General features: G+C 52.7%; 1 protein-coding gene across 3 annotated transcripts in view; it reads left to right on the plus strand.

The window, feature by feature from the left end:
- The window catches only part of SLC12A5 (solute carrier family 12 member 5), a 36485-nt gene continuing 15509 nt past the window's right edge, over positions 1-20976 (plus strand). The window contains exons 1-9 of one of the 3 annotated variants that reach the window (XM_038572493.1): positions 1-195; positions 13387-13481; positions 13797-13928; positions 14237-14383; positions 15996-16050; positions 16542-16672; positions 17953-18194; positions 18920-19131; positions 20740-20910. In XM_038572493.1, coding sequence (XP_038428421.1) covers positions 75-195; positions 13387-13481; positions 13797-13928; positions 14237-14383; positions 15996-16050; positions 16542-16672; positions 17953-18194; positions 18920-19131; positions 20740-20910 — 1306 coding nt within the window. In that variant the 5' untranslated portion in view covers positions 1-74. Of the gene's footprint in view, positions 196-7434; positions 7837-13386; positions 13482-13796; positions 13929-14236; positions 14384-15995; positions 16051-16541; positions 16673-17952; positions 18195-18919; positions 19132-20739; positions 20911-20976 lie in introns of those variants that run through there. The other 2 variants (XM_038572494.1, XM_038572495.1) reach the window with 2 other exon arrangements.

Here is a 20976-nt window from a genome sequence, read left to right on the forward strand (position 1 = left end):
TGGCTGCTGAGCCGGGCTGCGGCCACTTGTGCGATCTGGGCCCGTACCGCCGCCGCCCGGCCCCTTTCCGCACCATGAGCCGCAGGTTCACAGTCACCTCACTGCCCCCCGCGGCGCCCGCCGCGACCCCTGACTTAGAGTCCCACCCGCAGCCGGCAGCCAAGCTCCGCCACCTCTCCGGAGAAGACGCCAAAGGTAGAGGCCGCAGGGGGCGGGGCCTGCCGGGGGGCGGGGCGAGGGAGGAGGCGGGGCCTGGGAAGCGGGGCTTCTTTTGGAAAGGGCTAGGCCAGGGCCGGGCGTGGGGTGGTCTCAGCCCAGGGCGGGACGAGGGCAGAGGAGCTGGGACCCAGCGGGGAGGGCAGGAGGCCGGGTGGGAAGTGGCGGGGGGAGGGGCCAGATCCGAGGTGGGCGGGGCACAGCGAAGGGGGTGGGGCTCTAGGCGAAGGGGCGGATCTCGGGATGGAGGGGCCGTCGAAGGAGGGCTGACCTGGAGGGCACTAAAGGGGCGGGGCCAACTCGGGTAAGGGGCGTATCCAGAGGGGAGGAGGTGAAACCAAGGAAAGGGGAGGGCCCCATGATTAAACGCTGGGTTCAAAGGCAATGGGAGGAGGCAGGACTATCTCTGTTTGGGGGCAGAAAAGGGCGGGACCAGAGAGGAAGAGGTCGTGCCGGGAAGATAGGGGTGGGGTCGAGGGCGGGAGGTAAAATGAGTCCGGGACGCTAGGGCTGGTGCTTGGCTCTGCAGGTGATTGGTGCCTGGAGGATCTTACAAACCTCCCTGGAGACGTCGCGGACAGAGCCCGGGGATCCCGGGAAGGAGATGGGAGAAAGAGAAGCTACTTTTGGGCAGCTAGATCTTGGCAGGATTCTGTGGGGTCTCCAGTCTCGAGCCTGGGAGACTCACTTAAGTTTCTCTGCTCCAGCTCCAGAAGAGGGTTGGGTGGAGCAAGCTCAGGCTAGATTGGGGGCGTGCTCCTGGAGGACCCATTGCTGTTGTCTTGTAATGGAAGTTACATGCAGGCTAAAGAAGAGGGGAGGTGAAGGGTCCTTTTAGCTTTCGGTGTATCCTGGATGCACTCACAGTCTCCTCCGAGGGGGCACTTATTAGGGGTCCCCTTCCTGGTGCTGAGCCCCTCAGGTCTGCAAGAAACGGCGAATCGGCTTGATGTGGCCCCAGCACGGGGAGGAGGAAGAGCCTCCCTGGGCCGCCAGGGGTCGCTGCTGAGCCGCAGGTGAGCTGACTGCAGCAAAACTAAGCACCAGCAGCCCTGGAGGGGGCATTTTAGGGGTTTCTTTGGTGAACTCCCTCGTTGTGTAGATGAGCAAACCGAGGCCTAGGTTTCCGCAGACCTCCAGCCCCTGAACCAACCGCTTCCTGGACGTGGCCCTTGGGATTTCCTGGGCTCTTTCTATTCTCCGTGTTTCCCCATAAACTGTCTGCCTCCTTTCTCATCCCCCCCTCCTCATTTTCATGAATATCCTTTCCATCCTTACAGTTTCAAAAGTCAGAACTCCAGGAGCTATTCTCGATGCTTCCTTTTCTTTTCTCACCGGACGGAATAGGTCCTCACATTGTGGTCAACCCACCCCCAACACTAATCCTGAATCTGTCCCATCTCTCTTCCGGTAACTGTCACTCTACAAGCCTCCATCATTTCTCGCACCGCCAGGGCCATGGCCTCAGCCTCCTAACTGGTCTGCTTGCCTCAGATCCTGTCCTAACCATCCTCCACACAAGCTCCCTGTCGCTTTTAGGATAAAGACCAATGCAGTTATCTGTCATTCAGACTCTTTCCTCATCTGCTCCCAAGGCATACCTATCTGTGTTCATCTTTCCACCTCCATTAGCCAGGGGAACTCCTACTCACTCTGTAGGTTATGGCTCATTTCACCTCTCCTGAAAACCTTTTTCACTTTCCTTTGCTTCCAGGCAGAGGCGGTCATTCCTCTCCTGCCCACCCACTGCACCCTTAGAGCCCATGTCCCAGTGGACTTGTGTGGCTCCTGTAAGTCACAAGCAGAGACCATATCCTTTTATCTTTGTGTTCAAAGTTCCATGCCCACAGCCTGGCACTTAGTAGGTGCTTACTGTTTGTCAGATGAGAAGGGGAGTGGCTGTAAGCTCCTGCTTCTCCTACTCTTGCCCACTCTCCTCTCGTTCCCTATCCGCTGGCTTGAGAATAAGATGGCCAGTCTCTCCTTCCTTGGTGACTGACAGATTCACATTCCCAGGCTCCTGCATGTTGAAGTAAAACATGGCTCCCAGTTTTGGGTATGCAGGTATGTGTGTGCAAGCTGGATGTGAATCTGGAATACTGTGTGCTTGTGGCAGAGGCAGTGTGTGTGTATCTTTGTGTGTCCTGAGGGAGGAGCATCCCACATGAGCTCTGATGACCTGTGGGGCAGTCAGTGAGTCAGTGCTTGTGTGTGTCACTGTCTTCCAGTGTGTTGATGGGCATGTTGATATGTGTATTCATTTGTCTGTCATGTGGGGTGGGTACTTGTGTGCATGAGTTTATTAGAAGTTTCATCTTGAGAATTATTTGGGTGATTTTTAACATCTTTGGCTCTGAGGGGAGCCTCCAGCACTTCCTTCTGGGTAGGTCACTGCATGGGGGTGGGTAGACAAGGGCTCCTTAGGGGAAACAAAATCTGGTGATGTCTTTGCCACAGCTGTTCTTGCATCAGTCCTCTGGTCCCAAGTAGATGCTTTCCCCACCCCTTGTCCTCACCTAGACCCATGGGGAGAAATGACAGCATGTGGAAGATGGGGAAGGGTTGGGAGACATTTGGGAGGTCACTTGTGTATGAGCATTATCTTTAATTCTGGACCAATGGGGTGGAGTTTGCCCCTGGAAGTGCCTCCTGCTGCCAGGGGATCAGCTGTAGTGGGAACCTAACTGATGGGGGTGAAAGAAGCAAGTCAGAGGCTGATTCTTGAATCCACCATTAATCCTGGGCTGCAGCCCCCATACCTTAGTTTTGTAATCTGTAGTATAGGGAGGTTAATAATGATTTGGCTGGTTAGAAGTGGACCTGGGGTCAGTTGTTACAACTCTGAGCTATTCCCACATCCCTTTATACCTCTTTCCACTGTCCCCCAGTTTCTGAAGGAGCAAGACAGGGCACTGGGCCTCAGTTAAGACTAACAGGAGTTGAGATGTGTTCCCATGCATGAGAAGGAGCTGACTTATGCTAGGGGGATGGAGCAAGACCATAAGATAGCCCATCCCTGCTCTAGCTCAAGCTCTGTGGTGTCGCCTTGGGCATGTTGCTTCCACTGTCTGAGCCTCAGTTTCCTCATCTGTAGTATAAAGGAGTTGAACAGGAAGCTATCTGAGGGTCATTGTAGCCATAAAGATGCTAAGATTCTTTGATGATCTAGAAGGGTGAAGTTCTCTGCCTCCCCCATACTCAAACCTCATGTTTCCGTCTATCTGTAAATTGGGAAGAATGACACTGAGTTATTCATATAAATATCTGATCTGGAGATCGCCAGTCTGTTCAGGTTGTTCTCCAATCACCCCCTTTTCAAGCCGGGACTCAGAACCTCACTGCCCAGTACCTCAGCCCAAGGTGAGCCCCGGGAATCTCCATGGCAACAAACTGGTTATGAACGGGGCTGCAGTTGCCATGGTGACGGGCTGCTCTCTCTCTCTCTCTCTCTCTCTCTCTCTCTCTCTCATCCCCCTCATCTCCCCTCCCCTCTTCTCAATGAACCAGAGCGATCTGTGGACACCAGCTTTCCAGGTGGGGTGGGGGTGGGGGGTGGTGCAGTGAAAAGGGGGTCCAGATTGAGAAAGAAGAAAGATGGGTTGAATCTGTAGGGGAATGGGGGGCTGTTGGGGTGCCATTGCCATGGTGACAGGGCTGCAGCCTGTTAATTAAGCCCCCGGTTGCCACGGAGACGATGGTGGTTGACGTGCTCTGCGGCGAGCCCTGTGTGTGTGGGGTGTGCTGTGCGCTGGACTCATCAATTCACTGTGAGGGTTTTGGGTCTGGAGGACAGGCATGTAGTTTGGGAGAGGAGTGAAAGAGGGAATTCAGGGCCTTGGCTCCAGAGGGACAGCTGGGGTGGGTGGGTTAGGTCATGGGGGTAATGATATGCAGATAAGGATGGGTAGAGATTGAGCCATGAGGAGGAACACTACGTCTACCTCCTGTGGAAAGAAGACCCAGTCAGGTGGCTCCAGCTTCCTCCAAATGGCCTTATATCCTGGGTCAGTGGTTGGAGCCCTGGACTGGAGGTCAGGGAGCTGGATTCTAGTCCCCAGTCTGCCACAAGTTTACCCCATGAAGAAATTTGTACCTTTTCATTTCTAGACTTAAATTTTCCCATAAATGAGGGATGGCAAAAAATAATTTATGAAGTCTCTTCCAGTTCCCACATCCTGACACTTAGGCAGCTTCCCTGAAACCTTTTTCTCTCTGAGAAATGCATGGTGGGAGAAGAGTGAACTTTAGACATTCAGAATTCAGAAACAGAACCCTTCCCAACCCTGCATCTTGTGTTGATAGAATGAGAGAGTTTCCCTAGCCCTCGATCTTCCTAGTGCTCTGGGTGGAGATAGGATGCTGAGCCATGTTCCTGGGGCTCAGAGCTGAGGGTCACCTTACTGGTGACCTTACTGGCTGAGACCAGGCTGGCAGTGCAGGTAGTACCTGCAATGGTGTTTTCTCAAAGCCTCACTGAGAGGGTTGGCCTGAAAAGCCAGAGTAGGGACCACTCTCCTTGAGAAGTAGGAGCATTACTTGAAGGTATAGGCTCTCCCTCTGGGGCTGTTTCCTTACTTGGTCTTGGCTCCTCAGGGAGGGCTCCAAGGCTTTAGTCTGAAATAAATGGAGAGAGCACTAAGAGCTCTCAGAGTGAGAAGAAGTTCCTTGGATGTATGTGACCTAACCCTTTTGCAGATGGAGACACTGAAGTCCAGAAAGAGGAAGTTAATTTTTCCCAGGGATACACACAGTTTGGGGACAGAGAACAGGGTAAGTTCACTATGTCTTGAATTACAGATGCCTTGTGGGATAGGAACTCCCGTAAGGGTAGGCAGACGGAGCACCCAGAGAAGAGGAGTCACTCCTGCCTTCACCTGCACTCGCTTGGGATCTAGGTTCCTCCTGTGGGTGGGCTCAGTCCCTGTGTGGCCAGGGCTCTGGACCACAAATGAATAGAAGTACCTCCAGGGGGACATCCCAGATCTGAAGTTGCTGAAAAAATCTCAGCATTTATTTTACAGCACTTCTCAGACAAACATGCTACACATTTTGCTGTTACCTGTCTCTATGAGTAGTGGAAAACCATAATGCTGTGGCTTGTGGCGGTGATGGTGGGGTGTATATGGAGTGGAGAGCTTAGAAATTATTGAATATTGGTCTGTCCACCTGCTATCCTTTTAACCTCTGTCACGAATCTAAACTCATCTCATCTTTTTGGTGATTTTCTCCCTGGGAAAGCCAAGAAGACCGATTTTTAAAAGATATTTATTTATTTATTTATTTATTTATTTATTTATTTATTAGATAGAGAGAGAGAGAAGGCATGAATGGAGGGGTGGGCAGAGAGAGATGGAGAAGCAGATTCCCTGCTGAGCAGGGAGCCCGATGTGGGGGTTGAGACCATGACCCTGAGTCCATGACCTGAGCCAAAAGCAGATGCTCAACCAAGTCAGCCAGGGCCCCCCAAGAAGACCAATTCTTACGCCTTGTCTGAATAGCTAGGTCTCCACCCTAACGAGGCCCTCCAGCATCCATAAACCCTGGTGGTAGTGATACCTTAGTGGTGGGTCCCTCCGAACCTCTTTCAGTCAGCTGCCAAAGACTGTGATTGACCTGATCTGAAGCCACTGACAAATATGTGCAAGGACTCTGAGCAGCGGGTCCTGTCAATGGCCCTGTAAAGTCATGTCCTAGAATGGGGTCTCTAGTCATGTGGACAGATTTTTTTAGGACCCTTGAAGTCTTCTGGGCCTACTTCCAGTTGCCAGCTGAGGGGCCCCTTCAGTCCTGCACCTCTGAAGCCTGGCCACCAGTAAAGGGGAGAGAGCTCATCTCAGACCCTTCCCTGTTCCCTTTTTGGTAGCCAAGAATCAGAGATTGCTGAGCAGTTTGGTTTGACTGTATCCTTGTCCCTTCCGTTGGAGGCAAGACCAATGTTTCAAAGAAGTTATGTTGAGGAAGGGTCCTAAACTAGAATAAAGCAAACTGGATTCTAGACTAAATCCTGCCATTTGCTGGCATTGTGTCCATAGGCAGTCATTTCTCCTCTTTGGGCCTTAGCTTTTTCATCTATAAGATGAAAGTTGTCTGTTAGATAAGATGGTTGATGTGATCCTCTCCAGCCATGGAACTCTCCTGAAACTTAGAGGGCCAGTGCTGGGGGCTAGGGTGAGTCTGAAAATAATTTCCCCTTAATCTGCTCTCACCCTTGGATGTTTAGATCTTTCAGAGACACACAGAGTCCATACCTTTGATGCTGCTTCCTGAGATGTCTCCACTGCTGGCTTAAGTCTAAATTCTAGGGGTTGGCCCAGAGAGGTCCCAGGACAATCAAGCTTCTGGAGGACTGGTGTCAGTGGAGGGGGAGGAATGGAGAGAGCGGGTTGGCTCTGGAATCCTCAGAAAGCAATCCAGGATTAGGGGATTAGACACTCCCGCCCCAGGAGAAAATCTGGTCCCAAACCCACAGTCGGCCTCATTCCTCCCTCCCCCACTCTGTCCCCGGCCAGCCTCCTACCGGCCTGCCCTCCCTTGAGGCTGCACCATCCCCAGTGGGGAGTCAGCCATCCCTGGAATCTCACTGCTGCCTTCTCTCCTTCTCATCACATCTCCTTCCCAGGGTCATTCTACAGTCAGAGGGTCCCTGTCTGTGGACTCCTGGAATTTGTCTTGGGGGTGAAATGCTAGGATTCAGTCTAAGCACAATGAGAGGGTTCATTGCAACTCCTCAGGTTCCACCCTTCCCATTTTAAGACAAGATGAGACAGACAGTTCAGCCCAGTGACCCTGAACCCTTGGGGGCAGCACACTGATTCAGTTAAGGGCTCTAACCTCAACCCCCCTCCCCCATCCGCCCCCAGTTCCAACCTTTTGAACAGCGGTTTGGGAAAGGGCCTGGTTCTCTGCTCCTCTTCAGGGCTGGCCTCCCCAGCTTTGCAGACAGGCTCCCCAGGGACCCATATTCCATGGCGCCCCACCCCCGCCGCCTCAGTACTCCTCGCCTTCCCCCTAGGGGTCACCCCAGACCCCCAGCCAGGCAGCCGCTGCGGGGCCGCCTCCCCGCGGCCGCGACCTAGTTCCCTGCCGTTATTTTTAGGGCGCGGGATGGCACCTGCCCACGTGCCGGCCCCGCCTGTGCCGGGGAGTGGGGGGCGGGCGGAGCTGCGTCTGCTCGTGGGAGGCGAGGCCCCCGTCCCCCGCAGCATCCCCTTCATCCTACCCGTGCAAGCCCCCGGTTTTCGTGCGAGGGGGCCTCCAGCCGCGCTCAGCCCGCCCCTCGTCTCCTCTTCTTCCTCCCTCTCGCGCTCCCCCCCAAAACCCCGCCAGTGGCTCACGCCTCCTGCATACGGGATGAGGTGAGCAGCGCCGCCGCTGAGAGGGGGCGCGCGCGGGTGTGAGCGTGTGTCCGTGTGCGAGTGTGTGTGCGCCGGGCGGGCGGGCACTGCAGCTTCTTCCTCCGTGGAGCGGAGAGCGAGAGAGAGCTAGAGCGAGCGAGAGCGGCGAAGGCGGGCAGAGGGGCGCGGGCGAGGCGGAGCAGCCATCCCCGGGCCCGGCGCCGCGCCGCCACCATGCTAAACAACCTGACGGACTGCGAGGACGGCGATGGGGGAGCCAACCCCGGTAAGCAGCGGCCCGGGGGCGGCGAGGGAGGGGGCGGCAAGGAGAGGAGGCAGCTCTAGGGTTAGAGGCAGAGCGGGGGCCGCCTCCTTCAGAGAGGAGGCTGAGACTGACCGGGGCGGTGGGCGCCCAAGGCGGCCTGGAGCCCGGCTCCATTGGAATGCGCCAGGCGCTGTCCGAGGTGCTGGAATGCGCCGCGCCCCGGGCAGGGCTGGGGGCCGAGGGGTTGCCATTGCCCACAGCCCGGGGGCAGACGTGGGTTAGCTAAGCGGGGGAGGCGGTGGGAAGGGGATGGAAGAGCTAGAATGGGCTGACGTGGACCTCGACGGGCGGGAGGAGGGTTCCTTTCCCCAAGAAGGGACCCCGGCGTCCTGGCGCAGAGCGTTGACCGGCGGCGCGGGGAGGGGGTGGGGGGGTGCAGTCTGCTGCAGTCCCTCGCTCTGAGACTTCCAGCTGAAAGGTGGGGGGAAGGTGCCCATGGGGGGTTGGAGACATATGACAGCCCCCGTCCGGGCTGCAGTGTCTCCTTAAGGGGACACTTGGTGCAATCCGGGCCCCCTCCCCCAAAGCTGCCCCAGGTCCGACCTCAGACAGAAGCGTATCTCCTCCGGAGATTTTTTCAGCTCTACTTTGCGGAATCTCCCTCTCCCTCTCCCTCTCGCGTGCCCAAGGGTTCCTATTCAGGACGGGAAGCAAGATCACCCTCCTTTCTTCCCCCTTTTCCCTTCCTCTGGTGCCCTGGGATGGCAATGAGGTTTCCAGGGCGGGGCAAGGGGGAGCCTTTCTAGTCAGCTCTGCTATCTTCCCCAGTGAGGCCTCAGGAATGGGGGTCCCGGCGGCTGAATCCCCGGCGCCGCGGAGCGGACACTGCGGACGCGCTGCGGTGGGTGCGGAGACTCTCTAGGAGCCCAGGGGCTTGAAGCAAGTCCTTTCGCCGCTCCTGCTTTCCGCCGCCCTCCTCCACGGTTTCCCTGCTCCGAGGTCTTCGGGGCCAGCCACCCCCTCGGGCTCCCAGGCCCCCCGCCGCCCCCCAGCGGTCTCAGCCATCCATCACGGCTGTCAGCCGCCCCCACCCCCCACCCTCCAGCGGCGCTGCGTCCCTTGCGCACTAGCGCGCCTCCCGCTCTGGCTGTCTGCGCTCCGCGCCTTCAAACGCTCCCTTGGGCATTGCTTGACCCTCTGGGCTGAGACTCCTGCAGACTTCCCTGGGGGGTGGCCAAAGACCCCTAAGGACCGAAAGACCGGGTCTTCTAGAAAGACTGGGAGCCTAAACTTAAAGTCTTCCAGATCCTGGATCCAAGTCAGAGCCAAGTGGCCACTTGGGAAGACTGTGGACACTAGGGTCCCCAATGCTCTGTCTGAGACCCCCTGTTCGTCCCTGAGGTTGAGTGGTGTACAGGCGTCGGAACCACAGGCTGGCCAGCTAGCTCATCCATCGTCCCAGTGACCCTGGGGTTGCCTCATCCAGCAGCCACCCCCTCCCCAGCAGGCTTCGGCTACAGCTATGGGGGAAGAGGGTTTGGCAAAGTCGAGTCTGCGGCAGATTTAGGCATGCCGACGCGGTGCCCAGGGAATGAGTTGTGTGTGTGTGTGTGTGTGTGTGTGTGTGTATGGGGAGGGTCATTGGCATCTGGGATCTCCTTCAGATGCCTCCACTCTGAGGACAGTTGCTCAGCCTGAGAGAGATAATCTCTGCTCCCCTCAGACACGGTGTGTGGTATGATCCCCTAGCCCCTGCTTTCTCTACTCTGAGGTTTGTGCCTTACTGGGTCTTGGGGTTTCCATGGGGGTCTCAGGAGGCCTAGGAAAGAGGCATCTCTGTGTATGAATGGGAATCCAACTAGGAACTCCCTTCTATTCTACCCATTCTCCATTAGTTTCTGGACTCTGAGTATAGAGGGCCCATCTGGAGACCTTCTCTTTTTGTGTAGGGTCCAGGACCTGGGACTAGAGTGGCCAGGACCTGGGTCAGGTGTTTGGGGTCCCAGAAAGAGAAAGACTCCCATGATGCCCAAAGGTGGTCATAGAGGGCTCTAAGAAGCCGCTGGGCTGGAGGGAATAGCCAAGAGCCTCTGCCATCTCTGATCTTAGGTTCCTGGGGGTGTAGGTGAGGACCTGGGGACTGACCTCAGGGAGGTGGTAATAGCCCAACAAGTAAGGGGGCTCCTCTAGACTAAAGAAGAACCGAAGGATATTGTCTCTGGTCCCAGTCTCCTATCCCCTTGGGGTCTGGGGCCCTCCCCCACTCCCCCAATCTGGCTTGGGGATTCCCCCAGGCCTGGCCCCAGGCCCCCGGGGGAGGCTCCTTAGGTCGAGCCGTTAGCCTGTTTCCTCCCCAGGAGCTCTGGCCGCCGCAGCTTAATTGAAAGCCGATTCGGGCTGAGAGCTCCCAGGGGGCGGGGGCGGGGGCGGGGGCCGGGCGGAGAGGGCTCAGCCTCAGTCTGGCCCTGCCTCTCGCGCGCGCGCCTCTTGCCGCTACCCAGCAGCCTACGTCCTGGCCCTGGGGATTCAGGGCGAGTCCCCCAGCTCCTCTGAGAACTCCTGAGGCTCGCCCCTCTCCCCGCAACCAGCGGGCCCGCTGTTCCAAGGAGGGGACAAAAATCAGCCCCGGGCAGACGAGGCTGGCGGCCTTGGCGGCCCGTCCAGATGGCGGGTGGAAGGGCGGGACCCAGGACGAGCCTGCCGAGCCGCCCTCTCCCCGGCCCTCAGCTCCTAGCTGGGATCCGGCCCGGAGCCTGGCTCCGCGCTGCGCGTCGCGTTACATAAGCGGCTGCGGGCGCGTGGCCGCCTCGGCTCGGCGCTGCGCTCTCGGCCCGCGCGGTCGCCATGGAGACCGGCGCGGGGCTGCCTAGTAGCCGGGTCTCGGGCCAGGACGCCCCCCTTGCCGCCCCGCACGCGCCCCGGGACCCCGGGAAAGAGGAGGGGCTTCGGAGGGGGCGTGAAAGGTAGAGGGGAAGGGCTCTACCCGGAGACCCGGAGCGGACGCCGCCGGGAGAGGGACCCAGCCCCACAGGGGACAGGGTCCCTAAATCTTGGCGCTTGGGGAGTATGGGATGGAGAGCCCGAGCTGAGTAAGGCATCAAGTACATGAATAATAACTGTACTTGTAATAGCATCGATAGTTACGGTTATGTGCCAGGCGCACCCAATAGGCATTATTTCCCCTAATCCCCAGGACAGCCCTGGGAGCTAAGCACAATTATTATCCCTTTGCAAAGGAGGAAACTGAGGCTTAGTTTAAGTGACTTGCCCAACATGGCGACACAGCCAATGAAGCTGGGACCAGAACCTAAAGCTTGATCCCAGCCCTTTCCCTTAATCATCAAGAAATTTGTTCTTATTCCCCTCAACCTCTCTGGTTCCCACCACCGTGTGGTGAGAATATGAAGCATCTTGTCAGCATTTTAAAAGGAGGAGGAACCCACTTCTCTTTTATTTCTTCTGTTCTCTGGCCCCAGACAGCTCTTCTGAGACCCCGGGGGTCAGGAAGAGAGCCTGGGGGAACTTATGTCCAATGACATTTTTCCCCTGAGCATCTATTATGTGCTAGTTCTCACTGAGGGGACAGGTCTGCCATTTTCAGGAACTCATATGTGTGGACAAGAAAGAGGTGATGATGTCCCCCTCTTTGGGGATCAGGAGTTTCCGGCTTGATGGATGAGGTGGAGGTGGTGGCAGGAGAAGGTGGTGGGTGTCCCTTGAGCTGGTGAGGCATCGCTTTCCCTTTCACAACTTTGAGTCAGGATGAGATTGTATTTGTAACAGGTCATGCTCTGGGGATGGACCCTGGCTGGGTGACTAAGGCAAGTTTCTAGGAGTTAGGGAGGAGAAGGATAGGGGAGGCTTTGGGAAGATGGGGATGGAGAGAAACATGGCAGGAGATGAAAGGACAGGAAATTCGGAATACATAGGGCCTCAACTTCATTTGGGATTTATTTATTGGGGAGTTTCCCCAGGGTCTGGAGAGATGTCTACTATTGGGATTCAGTCCTGGAACTGGGAAAGGGTGCCCGCTGAAGCCACGGGCAAGTGCCTGGGAGGGTCCCCTTATCTCTTTGAAAGGACCTCTCCTAGATGGCCAAGAGCCTTTCTCCTTGGGTGATCTCATTCAGATGCACGGTTTCATACACTTCCTCCACACATTCTCCTGGGTTACCCTTATCTTTTCTCTGCCCAGCCTCTCTCCTGGGTCCCAGACTCTGTATGGCTTCTGGCTGTATTTGCTTAAGTGGCCTATTCTATCTTACCCTCCATCAAATTCAGCATCTTCCCCACCCCCAGTCTCTTCTCTTCCCCCATTTATCAAATAGCACCATCACCCACCCATTAACCTATGCTAGAAACCCCAGGCATTATCCCAGATTCTTCCTTCTCACGTCCCCAAACATCTGGCATAGAAATATGTGCCAGTAATTCTTGAGTCTGCCCATTGCCCTGCATTGCTCTGGTCTGGGTCATCATCAGCCCCTGCCCTGATTACTGAAAGTCTCGAACTAGCATCTGTGTTCTTCATCTAAAAGCCAGAGTGATTGCTCTAAAACACGAGTCTGTTCGTGGCACTTCTTGGCCTGAAACTCTTCATGACTTCCCATTGTCCTCTGGATGAAGGCCAAAATCTTTAACATGTTTTGCTAATCATTTAAGGACCCAGCCCATACCTTCTGAGGCTCATCTTTTCATAGGTTACTTTCCGCCTTTCAGCCCCTCCCTCTGTGCCCCTTCCTCAGACTTTCTTTCAGCTTCTCTGACCGACTCTGTTCACTCCCCCTCTGGGCCAGCGAACATGCTGTTCTGCTGTTCTCTTTGCCTGGAACACCCTCCTGTCTCCCTCCCGGTCTAGCTCTTACTCATCCTTCAGTTCTCAGCCTACTCGTCACTTCCTCTGGGAAGCCTTCCGTGACCTCCCAGGCTGGGCTGAATGTCTCTCTTGTATTCCCACAGTCCCTAGTTCATCTTCAGTCACAGAATTTACCACTCTCAGTTGGAAATTCCTGAATACTGGTTTATCTCTCCTGCCTGTGGGTTCCCTGAGGGCAGAAGTGGTGACTTAGTCTTTGTCTACTCTTCCCTCCCTCCACATGCCCATGCTGGCACATGGGAGAGATTCAGTAAATATGTGTTGACTGAAGATGCATGAGTTGCGTAGGAGTTGCCAAATGGGTCATTTCTCCAAGAGGTGGAGTATCCTTTGGGCCTTGAGCTGTAGTATTCTTTATCTTTGCCTCTGGGAGAGAGCATGCTTCCACCCCAGAACACCACCATGGTCCCAGTTATGGACAAGGAAGGGAACCTGGAGAGTCTGAGGTGCCCTGCTGAATGAAGAAGGACCCCCAAGAGCAAGGAAGCACTCATGTGTTCATTAAAAACTTAGTATGTGCCAGGAAGTGCACTAGGCTCTTTATACATGTTGTCAACTAAAACGCGGCTAGCTCGGTTTTTCCAATGTGCAAACTGAGGTGCAGGGAGTTAAAGTGGCCACACAGCTGGATGCGCAGACACAGGGATGACAACCAGTTGGTGCTGGACCCCTGATGGGAACCTCTGCCTTCTCAGGTGATGGCAACCCCAAGGAGAGCAGCCCCTTCATCAACAGCACTGACACAGAGAAAGGAAGGGAGTATGATGGCAAGAACATGGCCCTGTTTGAGGTGGGTTGCTGGGGTCTCCCCCCTTCCCCAGTTCATTTCCTCATTCATCTGCCTTCCCTCCCTCAGGAAGTGTTCTTCTCTCCACTTCCTCCTCAGGTCCACCTTCTTCTCCTTCCCATTACCCCTGATACTCCCTCGCCTTATCCCACCATCTTCTTTCCCTGTTTTCCATGCCTCTTCCTCCTCCTTCCCCATGTCATCCCAGCCCCAGTGGTTTGCCTTCCTTGCCCCCATCCCTCCCTGCCTCCTACCATGTAAGTCACCTGGCCCTCCCCCAGGCTCTTGAGTCTTATCACTGCCACCCTCCCCTCACAGGAGGAGATGGACACCAGCCCCATGGTGTCCTCCCTGCTCAGTGGCCTGGCCAACTACACCAACCTGCCCCAGGGAAGTAGGGAGCATGAAGAGGCAGAAAACAATGAGGGTGGAAAAAAGAAGCCAGTGCAGGTGACGGCCTTGGGGAAAAATGGATGAGGGAGGAAGAAGGGGTAGAGGGGATGAAGGATGGGGAGACAAAAGAGTGTTAGTTGAAGGGATGGATGATGGAGGCAGAAGGATAGGAGTTAGGGGTTGAGGGTGAGGAAGAGATGGGAGATGAGGGATAGAGATGAAGGAGAAGGGGGGAGAGGGAAGGGGGGTAAAAACCAGAGGGAGGAGGGATGAAGGGATGGGGATGGAGAACGGGGAGAAGGAGTGGGTCTGGGACGTTCATAGTGATTAGGAGCTGCAGAAACTGATGCTGGCGTCCTTGGCAGGCCCCACGCATGGGCACCTTCATGGGCGTGTACCTCCCGTGCCTGCAGAACATCTTTGGTGTCATCCTCTTCCTGCGACTCACTTGGGTGGTGGGCATCGCAGGCATCATGGAAGCCTTCTGCATGGTCTTCATCTGCTGCTCCTGTGTGAGTGACACCTTCCCTTTCCCACCCCCTGACTACTGGGCCAGAGCAGGGACCCCAGGGGTGGCAGGGGGTGGGGAAGCATGAGACTTGAGCTTTTTATAGGAACCACTGTGTATGATCTTTGAGAGTAAATTAGGTCTGACTGGTCCTTCCTGCCTCTCACAGGCTGGTCCCTGATGGCCGCTAACCAGGTTTCACCTAGATCTGTGTTTGCGTGTGTGTGAGTGAGTGTGTGTATAATTATACAAGTAATGCAGATTCATTGATGAAAAAGATAGGCGTATAGAAGGAAATCAAATCCACCTAGAAAACTACAGTTGTTAATATTTTGGTAGGCCCAGACTCACAAAACATGAGAGTATGCCACAAACAGTTTTGTAACAGAATCCTTTCCACCTCCCTAAAAAGTCAAATATTTACTAACCACCTCCTTCTCGTCATGTTTCCATTCCCTCACACGTGACCCTTGAGCCACATCTGCGTGTGTACTGATGCTAGTACACCTATTTTATTTCTTTTTAACTTTTATTTTGACATAATTTCAGACATGGAAAATTTGCAAGAAGAGGAAAAATGTTAATACATTATCATATTTATTCCATCCTCTCTCTTAAGTACTACCTTTTCCCTCCTGAATCTGAGAGCAAGTCGCAGACATGATGCCTCTTTATCCTAAATCCTTCAGCGTGTGTTTACTAAAAACGAGGACATTCCCTTACATAACCACAGTACAATTATCAAACCCAGGAAACTAGTGTTGATACATTAATGATGTCTTAACAGTGACACATTAATAAGGTTTTATCTGCAGGCCTTATTCAGATTTTGCCAATTGTCCCAATCATGTCCTTGGTAACTGAAGAAAAATTCAAGATCATGTTTATATTCATTTATGAGATCGTTTTAGCCTCCATTAATCTGTAACAGCTCCTCCTTTGTCTTGCATGACATTGACACTTTGGAAGAGTATGGATCAGTTAGTTTGTATAATGTCCTTTGGTCTGGGTTTGTCACGTATCTGTTCACGATCAGATTCAGGATATGCATTTAGGCAGGAATACAGTATATATATTTTATTTTATTTTTTAAAAAAATATTTTATCTATTTATTCAAGAGAGAGAGAGAGAGAGCCCAAGCAGAGAGAGTGGCAGGCTGAGGGAGAGGGAGAAGCAGGCTCCCCACTGAGTAGGGAGCCCAATGATGTGGGGGCTCAATCCCAGGATACTGGGATCATGATCCTAGCCAAAGGCAGTCACTTAACTGACTGAGCCATCTAGGCGCCCCTACAGTGTACCTATTTTATAGATAAAGGCACCAAGGCTTAGGGAAGTGAGGTGACTTGTCCCAGGTCAGACAGCTGGTCAGAGGCCAAGCTGGGATTTCCAGAGCTCTCTGATGCTGTAGCTTGTGCTTCTCCTGTGTGCATGGTGAATAAGAGGTTTTCTTGACAAGAAGGACTTGGCAGGAGTAGAAATTGGAACAGGACCAGGGAGAAGCTCAGCAAGGACTTGTGGGTTTGGCAGGTGTTTATGGGGTAGGAAGGTTTGGCCCTTTCCCAGGGCACTGCGGCCCCCACCCTAGCTGCCACTTTGATGATCTCTCTCCTCACAGACCATGCTCACGGCCATCTCCATGAGTGCAATTGCAACTAATGGTGTTGTACCTGGTATGTGATGGGGCTGTTTGAGGGGAAAGGGACCTGGATGGTCGGGAGGGGTGCCTGGATGGTTGGAAAGAAGGACAGAGCCACAGGCTTCATGGGCTGTCAGGACCAGGAGAGGCAATATTGCAAGCCTGGGGGCTGGGCTGTGATTTGGTGGGGTGGGTGGGGGCAGCAGTATTAAGCAGAAGGGAGGGAAGCAGTTTATGGAGTTGAACAGGTCAATGCAAGATCTCCTTTTTGCCTGAGACCCTCTTCTCTGTCATCCTATTTTTCTGAGCCATGACCTCCTTAGAGGGGTAATTAGCAACATGGTAATTAGTGCTGCAAAATCCATTCAGAGTGGCTGGCTGAGTCTCCCACCAGTCCTAGGCTGCACCGTGTAAGGTGTGAGGCCCAGAACAACTCCTTTCTCACCTCTGTCCCTGAGCCCCCTCACCCTCAATGGCAGCCCAGGTCCCCTTGAACTTCTTGCTGACATTAGGTTCTTTCTGCAGCTGGCGGCTCCTACTACATGATTTCCAGGTCTCTGGGCCCAGAGTTTGGGGGCGCCGTGGGCCTCTGCTTCTACCTGGGCACTACCTTTGCTGGGGCCATGTACATCCTGGGCACCATCGAAATCCTACTGGTGAGAGGGGCCAAGGAGGAGGTGTGGGGTTCCAGGCTGTCAGTCAGTTAACCAATGCTTCCTCGTCTCCTCCTGGGGAGAGGTCCAAACCACTCAGTGAGGTCAAAAGGAAGTGTAGTTCTGTCTTTAAAGAATTCACAATCTAGTTGGGGAGACAAGATACGGTAATTACGTAACGTGAACAACTGTCGTTCATTGGGCTCCCACTGTGCTCTCAGCAGAGTTCCAATTGCTTTACAGTCATTATCTTGAATCCTCACAAGGATCAAGTATTATTATGCCCATTTTACAAATGAGAAGTTCAGAGAGGTGACATGACTTGCTCAAGGTCATTCAGCTACCAATGGCAGAGGTGGGTTGTTAAGAGTAAAATCGTGGTAGAAATAATAAAAATAATGTCACATCATAGCTACGTAGTAGGTGATTGCCTACCATGTGCCTGGGACTGTACTGATTTCTCTGTGGATATTCATTGTCCAGGCAGGCTGGTGCTGGTGACCAGTGGGTTGCAAAAGAGAAGAATTTGAGATGAGGAAAGCAGAGTTCAGGGAGTTTAGGGAACATGTGGAAGGAATATGAACCTGTGCTTTTCTGACCCCAAAGCCAGTGCTTTTCCACTCTACCACACTGTCTTGGAGAACTAGAACTAAAAGATGCAGCTTCTGGGTTTGGGGCAGAATGGAGGAGTATGGGGACAGGGAGGATGGATGGCAAATAAAAGACCAAAGGGCCAAATTCTGAGAGGATAATAATAGACCTCCATGACTTAAAACAATTAAATAATTTAAAAATTATTATAAAAGCAGTTCTGCCCATTGTGTGAAATTGGAAAAATACCAAAGAATGTAAAAAGGGAAATAACAATTGCCCGAAATCACCATTAACATTTGGGTGTATTTCCTTCTATTTTTTTTTGTTTTAACTATATGATATTATATTCTGTCTTTGTAATGTAGAATTCTATAGATTTCCCTAAATAGCTAGAAACTCCCTTTGTAAATAACATTTAGAGTGAAAATAACTTTTTTAAAGAACATAAACATTAATAATAATAAACATGGAAGTTTTAGAAAATATAAATGTATGTGCCAAAAGGATACAGATGATCACATTTCCTCTTATCAGTGGATGCCATTTCCAGTCTTACACTTCTGTAGATATGCTATGATGAGCGTATTTTTTCCAAAGTGCTTCCTGCACTTCAGGTTATATCCTTGGGGGTGATTCTTAGTTGGTTCTTGCTGTGTCACTCACCTGACATCCTTGCCTCCTTTCCACAGGCTTACCTCTTCCCAGCTATGGCCATTTTTAAGGCAGAAGATGCCAGTGGGGAGGCAGCAGCCATGTTGAACAATATGCGTGTATATGGCACCTGTGTGCTCACTTGCATGGCCACTGTGGTATTTGTGGGCGTCAAGTATGTCAACAAGTTTGCCCTTGTCTTCCTGGGTTGTGTCATCCTCTCCATCCTGGCCATCTATGCTGGGGTCATCAAATCTGCCTTCGACCCACCCAACTTCCCGTAAGTGCTGTTGCTCTGAGCCTAAGGCATTGTCCTTCTTCTCCCTGGCTCCGTTTCAGGGTCTGTGATGCCAGCCTCTGCCAACGTCCCTCACCTCATCTCTCAGAATCTGAGTGATTGTGGATTCAGAGCAACCTCCCTTGGGAGGGAAAATCTCCCCTGGTTTGGGGGAAATCTCTACAGGGTGGGGTAATGTTCCTGGAGGTTGGCACAGTTTCCCTTTTGAGGGTCAACTGCTTGCTGGTGGGGTGGACTTAAGAAGAATCAAGTGGGACGATTTCTGAAGGGATGACTGTTTAAGTTAGGAAGCATTTCCTGGATGGGGACAAATTCCTGGAATAGGACAACTTATTAGTGTTGTCCTATTCTCTATCCTGGGAAAGATCACAGAAGAAAGGGTCTAGGGGCTCAGATCTCTGTGGGTTCTGCCTCTTTAGGACACATTTCCTGAAAATCTCACGGCTAGGACGGCGTTCAGAGACTGCTGTCCGTGGTGCTGAAACACAGCTTTGCACCAAAACGGTGCTTTGCGGTGGCTGCATATTAAAATCACTTGGGGTAGCTTTGAAAAAACACCGACTCTGTGCTCCATCCCAATTAAATTAGAATCTCTGGATATGGGGCCCTGGGATCTGTGTTTTTTAGAGCTCCCCCGGTGGTTCTATTGTGAAGCCAAGACAAGGTTATGTCCCTCCCCCATCTTCCTCCCTTGTTTCTCTCCCTAGGATCTGCCTCCTGGGGAACCGCACACTGTCTCGCCATGGCTTTGATGTCTGTGCCAAGCTGGCTTGGGAAGGAAATGAGACGGTGACCACACGGCTCTGGGGCCTTTTCTGTTCCTCCCGTTTCCTCAACGCCACCTGTGATGAGTACTTCACCCGAAATAATGTCACGGAGATCCAGGGCATCCCTGGCGCTGCCAGTGGCCTCATCAAAGGTCTGGGGGAGGGAAGAGGGCTGATGTCCAGGGAACACTACAGGGATTGTGGGTTAAACGGTCAGGATTAAGGAACTCTCCTTGGGATTCACTTAAATTCAGTCAGTTTTAATTGAGCACCTACTCTGGGCCATGTTCTGTCCTTGGCATCATGGAGGAAGAGAGATGAAAGGGAGCCTTCAAGTATCTTACCACCTAGTAGGAATGAAAGTCATTAGTTTAACAACTATTCACTAAGCATCTACTTAATGTCTAGCACTGTGCTGAGCACCAGGAATACGACATAAATAAGTCATAGTCTTTGGCTTCAAGGAGTCTAATGGCAGACACAGATGTATTAGGAAATAAATTGTGATATGAGTAGATGTAGATTCAATGAACAGAAACCTTACAGGGGAGAGATGGGTCATGTGTATAAGGTGGCAAGACAAGGTTTCCTAGACTCATCTGAGAAGGATTTTGGGGAAAAATAAGAGATTTTGAGTTATACTAGGGGAATAAAGGACTTAAGGCAGAAGAACAGCTTGCCTGAAAGCATGCAGACAGAGAAGAGCATATTGTGTCTTTCCAACCACAAATAATTTAGTATGACTGGGGCATAAAGTACAAAGGAAGGAGGGGCAAGAAATGATGTCAGAGAGGCTGGCATAAGCCAGATTGTGGCAGGCCTTGGAAGCCATGTTGAAGGGTTTGAACCACGTCCTGAGGGCAATGAGGAGCACCAGAGGGTTTCAAATAAGGGATGAGCATGGTCAGATCATTTCTAAAGGTTCACTCTGGCTTATCATATGGGTGAGGTAAAAGGGAGAGAGAACAGAGGCAGGGAGTCCAGGAGGATGCTAATGCTGAGTCCAGGTGAGAGATGATGTTTTTCTAACTTAGAGTGATGGAGTGATGTCAGTGGGAATGGAGCAGTGGTTCTCCCCCAGGGCTGTTTTGCCCATCAGGAGACATGTAGCAATGTCTGGAGACATTTTTTGCCATCACTACTAGATGGTTGTTACTGACATCTAATGCGTAGAAGCTGTGATTTTGCTAAACATTCTGCAGTGCTGTAGGATAGCTCTCCGTAACAAAGAATTATCTGACTCAAAATGTCAATAGTGCAGAAGTGGGGGAGCCCTGGAAAGGAGAGAAGGGGCATATTTGAGAAATATTTAGAGGAATGATGGACAGAAGTTGGAGATGGTTTGAAATAGAGGGGGGAGGGGAGTAGTTGAGGGCAACATAAAACTGTCTGAATTGATGGTGATGCCATTTGTTGAGATAAAGGATGCAAAAAAGGTCTGAGGTGTCTGGGCACTGAGATCAGTTTGAGAATGTTGAATCGGTCAGAGATAGGTCTTTATGTGTTTTTTCACCCCACCAGACTGGATTATTTGAGGGCAAGGACTAGATATGATTCATGTACAAAGCCTCTACACATGACCTGGCCCAAAGCAGGAGTTTAGGAAATGTTGGTGGAAATAAAATAGAGCCAAGGCCTCCAGGAGGAGTGAGAAATGGCTGACCTTGATCCTTCTTTTTTGTCCACCCCACCTCCTGGCCCTATAGCTCTAGCACCCCGATTTCTGGTCTTCCTCATGAACATCTTGTCTCCCCCCACAGAGAATCTTTGGAGCTCCTACCTAACCAAAGGGGTGATTGTGGAGAGGCGTGGGATGCCCTCGGTGGGCCTGGTGGAGGGCACCCCTATCGACATGGACCATCCTTATGTCTTCAGTGATATGACCTCCTACTTCACCCTGCTGGTTGGCATCTACTTCCCCTCAGTCACAGGTGAAGGGGAGCTCAGAGAGGGAGGATTCAGCCTGGGAGTGATGGGTAGAGAGAGTCAATGATGAT

Source organism: Canis lupus, chromosome 24 (assembly GCF_011100685.1).
Source record: "Canis lupus familiaris isolate Mischka breed German Shepherd chromosome 24, alternate assembly UU_Cfam_GSD_1.0, whole genome shotgun sequence".
NCBI lineage: Eukaryota > Metazoa > Chordata > Mammalia > Carnivora > Canidae > Canis > Canis lupus.